Genomic DNA, 12341 nt, shown 5'->3' on the forward strand with positions numbered 1-12341 from the left:
TACATTTCCATTCAGAATAGAAGGAAATTATTAGCAGTGAAAACACTGAACATAAATTAATACCTCCCTTGTGACTTTTGATGGAATTTCCCATGCCAGTATGAGCAGGAATTATGATTATATTCATTGTTTGCTTTGTTTAAAGTGACTTACTTAATTTGTTTACATTTGCATGTGGTTTAAGAAAAACAGACTCCAGTTAATTGTGATGTCAAATGTAAAATAAAAGGACATTTTAAATAAGTGGTACTAGTAAAAAAAAAAAAAAAAATGACACACATTAAGCTACTTTTTGGATGCTAATTACACCAAAATGTGCAATCTCATTTCTATTCTGATTTTTAGTTTTGAAAATTCTTCCTATTTAAGTCACTGCCCTCCGTGTTCCGCTCTCTTTCCTGCCCCCTCCCCAGTGATGAAGATCAGCACAGGAGAGCTCTTGATTAGTTTAACCTATTGGAGCCTCACACAAGCACCACACTAGTGCATAATCAGCACGAATGTGGCATGGACCGTCAGATTTATTTAGAAACACTTGATATTCTGCTTTTTCCAACATGGTCTCAAGGTGGATTACACTGACTTTTAAGAGAGGAGATTTTTGGAGCTGTACCAGCTGCAAATTTTAACAAAAGTGTATGAAAACTCAAAGGTGACTATTAATACGGGTGTAAGAGGCAAATTATGTCAAGAATTGAGCACATTGATGCTTTGAAGACTCAACTAGGGCATGTGTTTGAATTTCTTATGGTTTGACATACACAGTGATCCATGTGCTGAGCAGCTGGCCTACATTTTAATAATTAGCGCAAAAAGCTGGAATAATTTTCATTATGTAAATTCAAGTTGGGATTGCTGTTTGTTTGTACTTGAGATGTTCTCATTCAAGAAGATGGGAAGTGCATGTAAGAGACTGACTTGCTGCTTTTTGCCATGTACTATAAGTAAGTGCTTTCACTTCTCTTTACCAAGAAGTCAAAAATGGCTGTTTTTAGACTAATGGTTCTTCTATTCAAATAGTTTCCTAGTAAAATTCTAAATGATTTGTCAACAGATTCAAGCCAGAGTCATATGTTCTTCCTGTATAGCTTGCGTTAGGAAATGATATTTGTTTGCTAATTGGCATGCTTTCAGTTTGCAGAGTAGTGCTCACTTTTGAATGGTAGCTAGTAGGGATGTGAATCGTTTTTTGACGATTTAAAAAATCGTCCGATATTTTTTAAATCGTCAAAAATCGTTAGAGTGCACGATACAATAGAAATTCCCCCGATTTATCGTGAAAAATCGTGGATTTGGGGGGAGGGCGGGAAAACCGGCACACCAAAACAACCCCTAAACCCACCCCGACCCTTTAAAACGAAACCCTTACCTTCCCGAACCCCCCCAAAACTTTTTACGAGTACCTGGTGGTCCAGTGGAAGCCCCAGGACTGATCTCCCGCTCTCGGGCTATCAGCGCCATTTTGATGTCACTAATAAAAATGGCGCCAATGGCCCGATTAAAAAAAAAACCCCACCAACCCTTTAAAAATTGACCCCTTAGCTTCCCCCACCCTCCCGACTCCCCCAAAAATGTTTTAAAATTACCTGGTGGTCCAGTGGAGGCGCGGGGAGCGATCTCCCACTCTCAGGCCATCGACTGCCACTAATAAAAATGTCGCCGATGGTCCTTTGCCCTTACAGGGTATCCATGCCATTGGCCGGCCCCTGTCACATGGTAGGAGCACTGGATGGCCGGCCATGGCCTGCGCCATTTTTAAAGATGGAGCCGGCCATCCAGTGCTCCTACCATGTGACAGGGGCCGGCCAATGGCACAGATACCCTGTCACATGGTAAGGGCAAAGGGCCATCAGCACCATTTTTATTAGCGCAGTCGATGGCCTGAGAGCGGGAGATCGCTCCCCGCGCCCCCACTGGACCACCAGGTAATTTTAAAACATTTTTTGGGGGGTTGGGAGGGTGGGGGAAGCTAAGGGGTTGGTTTTTAAGGGTCGGGGTGGGTTTTTTGTTTATCGGATCGAGCGCAGCCGATAAACAAAAACCCAATCGGGCCGGACGATAAAAATTTTAAGATTTGAATCGGAACCGGAACCGATCAGATTCCGGTTCCGATTCATATCTCTAGTAGCTAGAGGATTTCCTTGCTTGATAGATGGATATAAAGGACAGCGACATGGACTAATACTCCAACTACATAACTGCCTTCGCAAAGATACTTTCTAGGCTAATACTTTTCATTTCATTTGTCTGTGGGCAAATTAATGGAATCATTTCTAAAGGAAAGGATTGTGGAATATCATGAATCCCTTTGCAAGGTACAAGGCAGTAGGATTTATCATAGTGAGTTCATGTCAAGCAAATCTATTGAATATCTTTGAATGATCCAAAAATTAGATCAGATGTGTGCACTGAATATAATGTATTTGCAGTTTAATAAAAGCATTTGATACTATCCCACACAGGAGGCTCATAAATAAACGGAGTAGTCTTGGCATGCGCCCCAAGGTGATTGACTGAGCTTGACGCTGGTTGAGTGAAAGGCAAAGAACATAAGAATATAAGACTAGCCATACTGGGACAGACCAAGGATCCATCAAGCCCAGTATCCTGTTTCCAACAGTGGTGAATCCAAGTCGCAAGTATCTGGCTAGTACCCAAATTCAAGTACGATAGTAAAGGAGTGGTTATTGGTGGAGTGCCTTGGGGATCAGTGCTGGGGCTGGTTTTGTTCAATATTTTTATAAATGATATTGCAGAGGGTTTAGAAGGAAAATATTTTTGCTTTTTTGTATAGGACACTAAGATAGCGTGGACATGCTTGATGGAATACACAAATTGAGGAATGATCTAAAACAGCTTGAAGTAATTAAATTCTTGGTATGCATTTGGGATGTATTGTAGAACTGACTGTATATGGGACGCTGTCAAATAATAATATGCCTAGTAATTTGAAGAGAAGTTGACAGCTAATGTAAATTTACTGTTTAGGATAGCATTTGTCAGTAAAATTATGACTGACATTATTTATTTGTGATTTGTATTTATTTAATGTAAAAGTTCTTCTAAGCTGCCTTCCTGAACATACAGTTAGAGAATTAGTTCAATGCCATGTGCTAGATATGTTTTACTTGGATTTCAGAAAAGCTGTTGATAACTATCCCACGTAAGAGGCTCATGAATAAAATGTGCAGCTGGGAATGAGTCCGAAGGTGATGGCCTGGATTAGAAATTGGTTGTCTGATGACTGAGAGTAGTGAGATGGAAGGAGAAAAAGCTAATTAGCAAAGTGCCTCAGGGATTAGTTCTGGGGCCGGTTCTTTTCAAGATCTTTGTGAGCAATATTGCACAGGGGTAAGAAGGAAAGATTTGTGTTTTTGCAGATGACACTAAGATCTGCAACAGAGTGGAGGCCCCTGAGGGAATGGAGAGAATGAGAGATGATCCAAGAAAGTTTGGAGTGGTCCTGTGCTTGTCACTTAAGATTCAATTGCAGTGTCTTGTGTTTGGGGTGCAGAAATTCAAAGGTCCTGTATGCGATTCAGGAGAAGGGGGTGGGGGAGACAGATAAGCACTAAATGGAAAAGAGACCTTGGAGTGCTAGCAATCGGGCCGATACAGTAAAAAATGCGGGAGAGCGGGCGAGCGCCCGCTCTTCTGTGCGTGCGATACAGTAAAAAAATGTATTTACATTAGGCCCGGCGGTAAAAAGAGGCGCTAGGGACACTAGCGCGTCCCTAGCGCCTCTTTTTGGACAGGAGCGGCAGCTGTCAGCGAGTTTGACAGCCAACGCTCAATTTTGCCGGCGTCTGTTCTCGAGCCCGCTGACAGCCACGGGTTCGGAAACCGGACACCGGCAAAATTGAGCACCCGGTTTTCAAGCCACAGGCGTATTTCAAATTTATTTATTTATTTATTTATTTGTTTTTTTACTTTTTTTAAACTTTCAGGATCTCCGACTTAATATCGCCATGATATTAAGTCAGAGGGTGCACAGAAAAGCAGTTTCCCCGGTGCCCGGAGAAATTAGCGCCTACCTTTGGGTAGGCGCTAATTTCTGAAAGTAAAATGTGCGGCTTGGCTGCACATTTTACTTACTGAATCGCTCAGGAATACCTAATAAGGCCAACAACATGCATTTGCATGTTGCGGGCGCTATTAGTTTTGGGGGGGTTGGACGTGCGTTTTGGACACGCTATTACCCCTTACTGAATAAGGGGTAAAGCTAGCGCGTCAAAAATGCGCATCTAAATGCCGGCTAACAGTGCACTCCATCGGAGCGCACTGTATTGTAGCGGCCTGAATGTGACTAGGGTCAGAGGGATGCCAGGCTGCACAGAGAGAAGCATAACTAGAAGGAAAAAGGAGGTGATGATGCCCCTGTGCACATCTCTGGTGAAGCGTCACCTGGCGTTCTGTGTTGAGTTCTGGAGACCGTATCTCAAAAAGATTAGGGAGAGGATAGAAGTGGTCTAGAGAGAGGCAACCAAAATGGTGCAGGGCCTGCACCAGAAGACGTATGAGATGAGACTTAAGGACGTAAATACATATACCTTTTTGTTTCGCCCCGTCATGACCATGTCCTGTTTTCACCAATGCCTCCGTGCCCAATGACCATGTCTATTACTGATCCTCATGAGGTATGTATCCTCTGCCTGGGGCATCACATGACGTCTTGATCTGCTGTCATTTCCTACTTTTACTAAATTATGTTAAATTCCTAAGTATAAATTATCTAGTACCAATAATCTTGAACACTTAAAAAAAAAGGTTTGTAAGGCACAGTCATAAAGATGTTGGGGCCATGGTGTATCCATACCTTTCCTGATTGTAAGCCTTCTGGGGATAGGGAAATCCCTCTAGTACCAGAATGTAATCTGCGTTGAAGTGCCTGAAAGGCAGGATAGAAATCAAACAAATAAATAAATTATGGGGCCTTGCAACAGTCCAAAGCCTTTTTCTTTCTTTTTTTTTTTAGACATTGCACATGAAATTTTTTAAGTGATTGCATATAAAATGATTGTATGCCTCCTGAATCCAAAACGTGTCACCTGAGATTGGACGTGTAGCTTGGCGACATTGCTTTTGTCAGATTCTTGAGGCAGAGAGTTGTTTTGAAACATCCACCGGGTCAGGTAGCATGTTTTGGATTTGGGAAGTATGCACTCATTTTTTATGTGAAACCATTTCCAAAACTGCATATGAAATTGTTTGGGAAAAAAAGGTTTTGGATGGTTGTAAGACCCAATTAATTACAATTCGGGGAAGGTGTGGATACTTCATGGTCCTGATATCTTCATGGGTCCCTTACAAAAATTGTTTTTGAATTGCGTTTTTAATTTTTAAGCTTATTGGTGTCACAAGCTCTTTATACTTTTGCTTTTGTTTTAGTACCTTGGGATCTCTCTTTTTTTTTTCCTACAATATTCCTATACATAACCAAATTACAGTATCACTAGCATAGTATTTTCTTGGGTGCCAGGGAATCCTGAAGATTTATCTATAACTGGCAAGTTTGAGTGATGCAATCCATGACCAACTTGAATTCTGTAGCCATTTTTTTTTTCCTGTATTAGTACTTTGCTTGTCTTGGTGAGCTACAGTATTTTGATTGATCAGCGCCTCCTCTGATCCCCAGTTACTTAAGAGAAAAAAATGAACTGGTTGCCTGACTTAGGAAGGGATTTAAAGACCGTGGTGTGAAACCTGCTTTTCAGCATGCATGCGATATAGAGTAACTCCTTTTCTTTTGCAGGTTGTCTGTCAGATGATGTGGCTGATGGATCACATATTTAAATATACAAACTTTGGAATTGTATCACTATTCCATGGAGACTTCTTTATAAGACAGGTAAGCAATACACAGCAGTGCTATGGTTTATAGGCAAATGCATTAAGTCTGTCCTTGGTGCCAAATGTGGTATGGGGAAAAAAAAAGTGTATTTTCTAATGAGTGATTATGTGTTCGATGAAACTTGGCAGATAGATGATGTTGACTGAGATTTGTTTTAGAACTTGAATGCAGGAAACCCCCTTCAAATCCTTTAAATCAAATACACTAAATTGAAACAAAATTATTGTACTGTATGTGTAATGATAGGATGCTACAACCACCTCTTATATTTTCTAAATAAATTAGAATTCTGATCCATATATGATTACGCTAGTTTGAATTGTGTCAGGGAGAAGCTACAAAGCTGTGACTATGAATAGTAAACTGATGAGTTATTAAGCTGTTAAAAAAGTAATGGTTGCTTTCTCATTATGTAAGTCTTCAGCACTACAGGTCTTAAATTTTGATCAACTAGGCAGAATCCTATTTGCAGTCTGAAAAGTAAGCTGAAGGTGTGTGTTGTGGTTAATCTTTTAAGTCCTTGCTCTCCTCATTATGGACTAGCACATTTCAATTCCATTCTCTCTCTCTCTTTCATTAAAAAAGTAATTGCAGAACTTTTGCCATTTTCTCAAGCTTTATAGGGATTGGGTTTTTTCTTTTTAGATGCCTAGAATAGTCTATGTATAAAGTCAAGAAATGCCCCATTACCACTTTTCTTGCATGTCTCTGCCATGTTTTAGGCGAGTGGGTTGGGTGAAATTTCATGGTTGATTATTGGTCTATTAGAGACTGAGAATTTTCAGAATTTGTCGATGTTCTGAGCTATTTCTTCCCTATACGCTCTTAGCCCACTGCTAGTACACCATTTTATACTATTCATATTGTTACTGTAGGAAAGGTAAATGCTTTTCCCTTGCTCCAGACAAGAATCCCATTGCTTGGGATGAATATCAGGCACACACCGTAAGGTCCATTAGATGATTCTTCGATCATAGGGGCCCTTTTGCTGACACAGGTTTGCTGGATGTATTTGATATTAAAGTGGGCTTCTAGTGATGATAGCCACAGAGGCAATATGAAAGTCAAATTTTTACTATGTGAGGCTTGCAAGTCATCTCTGTTTACTGTTTAAAAATGTCTCTCTTTGCTGTTTCTATTACTGCACAATAAATACGCAATAAATAGCATGGCATGAAACTTCTGGTCATCAGCTTCCCACTGGCGATCGGAAATTCACTCCTGGCATTCGACTCCCCAGTGTTGCCATTATAGCACAACCAGCCACAGGAGTTCAGGAAAGGGGAAGAGCTTCTCTCAGGTGCTTCTGCACCTGTCGTCTCCTGCAGTCTGCTGGCAGTCAGTGTGAGTGCTAATAACTGATATGCCACAGGAAAGGCAAGAGCTGCGTAGCTTGAGAGAAGAATATGCTGCTGCTCTCCTGTGGCCGGCTCACACTGTGTCTATAGCAGTGGTTCTCAAATCTATCCTTGGGATCCCACAACCAGTCAGCTTTTTTGGATATACACAATGAATATGCATGTGATAAATTTGCATATGTTGGAGGCTCAGTATATGGAAATTTATCTCATGTATATTTCATTGTGGATGGGGTTGAGTTAGAGAAGTATTACGGTAGAGAACAAATTGGTTAAGTTCTGTGAAGAAGTACGCTGCAGCAAACTGATGCCTGGGGTAGGCCTGTGAAGAAGTGGACAGGCTTCTTTTAATGTGGACTGGAGAGGTGGATGGGCAATTTTTAATGTACAATAGAGGGACTTTTGGAGGATGGGGTGGCTAGATTGAGTCATGGGAGGGGGAAATGGTATGATCTGGAGGATGGATTTGATTTGATGGAGATGGTAGTGTTATGGATCTGCTCCCCCAGAGGGGAGGAGCTAGCAATCTGTTATCGATTAGCTCCTCTCGAGGGGAGGAGTAGCAGTCTGTTATGGATCTGCTTCCCCAGAGGAGAGGAGTTAGCAACCTGATGTAGATCTGTTCCTCCAGAGAGGAGGAGTAGCAATCTGGACTGGATGGTATATGCCCCAGAGTTCTGAAGGAACTAAAAAATGAAATTTCAGACCTATTAGTAAAAATTTGTAACCTATCATTAAAATCATCCATTGTACCTGAAGACTGGAGGATAGCAAATGTAACCCCAATATTTAAAAAGGGCTCCAGGGGCGATCCAGGAAACTATAAACCGGTTAGCCTGACTTCAGTGCCAGGAAAAATAGTGGAAAGTGTTCTAAACATCAAAATCACAGAACATATAGAAAGACATGGTTTAATGGAACAAAGTACCCAAGGCAAGTCTTGCCTCACAAATCTGCTTCACTTTTTTGAAGGAGTTAATAAACATGTGGATAAAGGTGAACCGGTAGATGTAGTATACTTGGATTTTCAGAAGGCGTTTGACAAAGTTCCTCATGAGAGGCTTCTAGGAAAAGTAAAAAGTCATGGGATAGGTGGCGATGTCCTTTCGTGGATTGCAAACTGGCTAAAAGACAGGAAACAGAGAGTAGGATTAAATGGACAATTTTCTCAGTGGAAGGGAGTGGACAGTGGAGTGCCTCAGGGATCTGTATTGGGACCCTTACTTTTTAATATATTTATAAATGATCTGGAAAGAAATACGACGAGTGAGATAATCAAATTTGCAGATGACACAAAATTGTTCAGAGTAGTTAAATCACAAGCAGATTGTGATAAATTGCAGGAAGACCTTGTGAGACTGGAAAATTGGGCATCCAAATGGCAGATGAAATTTAATGTGATTTAGGTGATGCTTTTCTATTGTTTGATGTCTAACCTGAAGGCATCATGTGGCATTCTGTGTTCTTTGGCAATTACATTTTTTCCATCCAAGTGTCACTTTATGGAGAGCATGCTGTGCTTGCTTCGGAGCGAACCATGGTCTAAACCATGGTTTTTATTCCTCACACCTGCCTTCCCTGATTGTTTTGCTGGGAGAATCTTTTGATCTCTTGCTGTTGAGGGTATAGAAGCAACCTCCACTCTGTTCTGTGAATTAGGATTCTTCTCTGCAGACCATTTTTCCTCTCCTGGGACTGACTGGAGCATCGTGGAAGCCCAGTCTTCATAATAGTAAATGATTATTGGATAAAGACTTGCCAGGAATGGTTAGCCAAGGAAAATCGTAGGAAAACAGTATTCAGGTTGTATTTACAGAGCAAATTGGCTACCAACAGCCATTAGAGTAAAATTAGTTCTTAATGCTAATTTTTAGGATGTTAGAGGTTAATGGTCCTGAATATTTAAAAAGAGCATTAAAAATCTGTACTCCGCTTTGAGCTTTGCTGGTAGCTAACCAATGTGACAATGTGGTGGTGAAAGAATGCTGGTTACAGCTAGCTCGCTCAAAGGGCTTTTCATGTGTAGGGCCCCTTTTGTAGAATAGTCTTCCGTCAGCTTAGTCAAGAAAAAGATTTGTTGAAGTTTACTAAGAGGTTCAAAATGTACTTGTTAAATGAAGCATTTTCCCCTGTTTTGGATTTAGGTCTTCATTGGGAAAGATTATAGTCCTATGACAAGTATTGATTAAGGGATTGGGGATATTGAAGTTTCTATCTTTTTCTCTGAGGACAAGCAAGATGGTAATCCTCACACATGGGTGACATCATCAGATGGAACATTGATATGGAAAACCTAAGTCAGAGTTTCTAAAACTTTGATTTCCTAGCGTGTAGCAGATGGACTCAAAACAAGTGGGTATAGTGTGCTCGTGCTAGCAGTTGGAAACGGATCTGACGTCAGCATGGGTACATATACCCCCGCAGGAAGTGCAGCAATTCAGTAATTTCCGTCTCCAAAGCAGTTTGGAGCTACCTCACGCTCGCTGAGCGTGTTTCCAAATTCTAACGACTAAATTCATAGAAGAAACGTACTGAAGACGAGCCCCGCACTCCTGTGGTGATACCAGGCGGTCACTCACCCAGTTGAGTTTCCCGAGCTGACTTCCGTGGTCCCTCGGAGGTAAGAGCCTTGGTCCGGAGGCCGGTTCGCGGCAGGGATCCAGCCCCCGAGTGAGAAGGGCTCGGGTGCGGCTTGGCCCCCGAGTGAGACGAGTTCGGGGCGCGGCCTCGAGGCAGCCTCGGTCCCGGCGTGGACTTGGCCCCTGAGCGAGACGAGTTCGGGCGCGGCCTAGAGGCAGCGGGTGCACTTCCTTAACCGCGGCGGTGAAGGTACTCACCCTCTCCCCCCGCAGCCGGAGACAGCCCGTGTCGCAGCCGGGAAGCGCCGAAGACAAGGTAAGGCGTACATCTTTACTTGGTCTCCGAGGAAGTGTGGACTCACTGGGCCTGCCTACGAGGCAGCCCGCCTAGAGGTCACCATTTTTGCCTACCTATTCATTTTTGCCAATTAAGCGCACGTTGCTAAGCGCACGCGATAGGCGCACGTTCTTAGCGCACGCGTTAGGCGCACGTTGTTAGCGCACGCGATAGGCGCACATTGACTAAGCGCACGCTACTAGGATACGCGCACATTTATAAGACGCCCGTTATAGGCGCACGTTTATAAGACGCACGTTCTAGGCGCACGTTTATAAGGCGCACGTTTATAAGGCGCACTTTTATAAGGCGCACGTTCTAGGCGCACGTTCAGCAGACGCCTGTTCTAGGCGCATGCTGTTAAGCGCACGTGTTAGGCGCACATCGTTGGGTGACACCGAATTTCAGGCGGATGGAGCATAAGAGAGCCCATGCGTCCGCAGAGCCGGCACCTCCAGAATCAAGCATGACAGCTCTAAGCCTCTGCTCAGCATGCAACCTCAGAGCCACACAGAGCGAGGAAGCAGACTCCCTATGTGCCCAATGTGAGGAGGCCATGGGAGTTCCAGGACAGGACCGGTCCCAGCCCAGCGGTTCCTCAGGGAATACACCGGACTTAACAGGCCGTGGCGAGCAGCCAGGGAACCCGAGAGACCTGGTGCCCCTACGGCCAGATCCGGCTTCGCTTTCCTGGGTAGAATTATTCAAGGGGATTCACGCCTTTGTCCAGATGCAGTCTGCTCCTCGTATGGGTCTTTCCGTCCCGGTTGATCCGGCCCCTGGACCCTCGAGACCTAGGCGCGGCCACTCGCCATCTGACAGCCCCGATTATGGGGATTTGGATTGCTCCGAGGAACATGAGGAGCCCCCCGAGAGGGTGAACTTCCCTCGGAGATAGAACCATATCGGACAATGAGACGCTTCTTTCAGAAAGAAGATCTTCCAGGCCTGGTCTCACAATGCTTATCGGAGCTGGCCATTCCGGGCCAGGACGCCCCAGGGGACCCTAAAATGAACCCCCTGCTAGAGGGCCTGCGCCAAACGGCTCACCACTTTCCCCTCCTACAAGCAGCACAGCAGCTAATCGATCTGGAATGGAAGACACCGGAGGCCTCATTCAAAGGGGGTCAGGCCTTGCCAGGCATGTACCCTCTGGATCCGGCGTCCAAGGAGCTGCTGGCGTGCCCCAGGGTAGACGCCATAGTTAACGCAATTGTGAAGCACACTACCATTCCGGTGGAGGGGGGAGCGGCCCTCAAGGATACGCATGACCGCATGGACACCATTCTGAAACAAGCCTTTGAGGTAGCAGCCATGTCATTACGAATTGCGACTTGCTGCACCGTGGTGACGCGTTCCTGTTATCACAAGTGAGAAACAACACCCCGGGAGAAGACATGGAATCAGCTCTCGCATTTCTCACTGACGCAGCCTCCGACCTCGTCCGTACGGCAGCCAAGAGAGTGTCCTCCTCAGTGGCAGCCAGGAGACACGACTCACAAGAATGCCCTTTAAGGGTTCCCTACTGTTCGGCAGCGATCTCGAGAACTACCAGAAGACAGGTCAAGGAGGAGCCAGCGTTCTTTTTCTAGACCATCCAGAGGTAGAAACTCTCAGCGCTTCAACCCCTACAGGACTCGCTATCAAGCACCTCGTTTTCAGGCCAGGAACCAGCCCTTTTGGACTAAGCACAACAAGAAGAGAACCGGCCCGGGTTCTGGCCCCGGCCGTAACCCACAATGACAATCAGCCGACCCATCCGAGGGTAGCCGCCATAGGGGGCAGGCTAACCCTCTTCTACCGCAGGTGGGTCGAGATCACTTCGGACCAGTGGGTCCTCGCCATCATCCGAGAAGGATATTACCTGGATTTTCTTCGGCTTCCGCCGAACAAGTTTGTGGAATCTCCTTGCTCACCGATCAAGAAAGCGGCACTAGAAGTGACCTTACAGAGGCTCCTGGCCCTAAGAGCCATAATCCCAGTACCTGCAGGAGAGATCGATTCTGGGCATTATTCCATCTATTTCATAGTACCCAAGAAGGAGGGCACTTTCAGGCCCGTCCTGGACCTCAAGTCAGTCAATCGACACCTACGGGTCCCCAGCTTTCGCATGGAAACTCTGCGCCTTCAGGCCCCTTCGAGGCCTGTCTTTCCGTGTGTTAACCTTGAAGATAGTATTCTTGCTGGCTGTGTGTTCAGCATGCCGCATCTCAGAG

General features: G+C 44.5%; 1 protein-coding gene across 3 annotated transcripts in view; it reads left to right on the top strand.

Moving 5' to 3' along the window:
- LPGAT1 (lysophosphatidylglycerol acyltransferase 1) overlaps positions 1-12341 on the top strand; it is a 254068-nt gene that overhangs the window by 105380 nt on the left and 136347 nt on the right. For all 3 annotated transcript variants that reach the window (XM_029593253.1, XM_029593256.1, XM_029593254.1), the window contains exon 4: positions 5753-5848. In XM_029593253.1, coding sequence (XP_029449113.1) covers positions 5753-5848 — 96 coding nt within the window. The remainder of the gene's footprint in view (positions 1-5752; positions 5849-12341) is intronic.

The sequence above is a fragment of the Rhinatrema bivittatum genome, chromosome 3 (genome assembly GCF_901001135.1).
Source record: "Rhinatrema bivittatum chromosome 3, aRhiBiv1.1, whole genome shotgun sequence".
Taxonomy (NCBI): Eukaryota; Metazoa; Chordata; class Amphibia; order Gymnophiona; family Rhinatrematidae; genus Rhinatrema; species Rhinatrema bivittatum.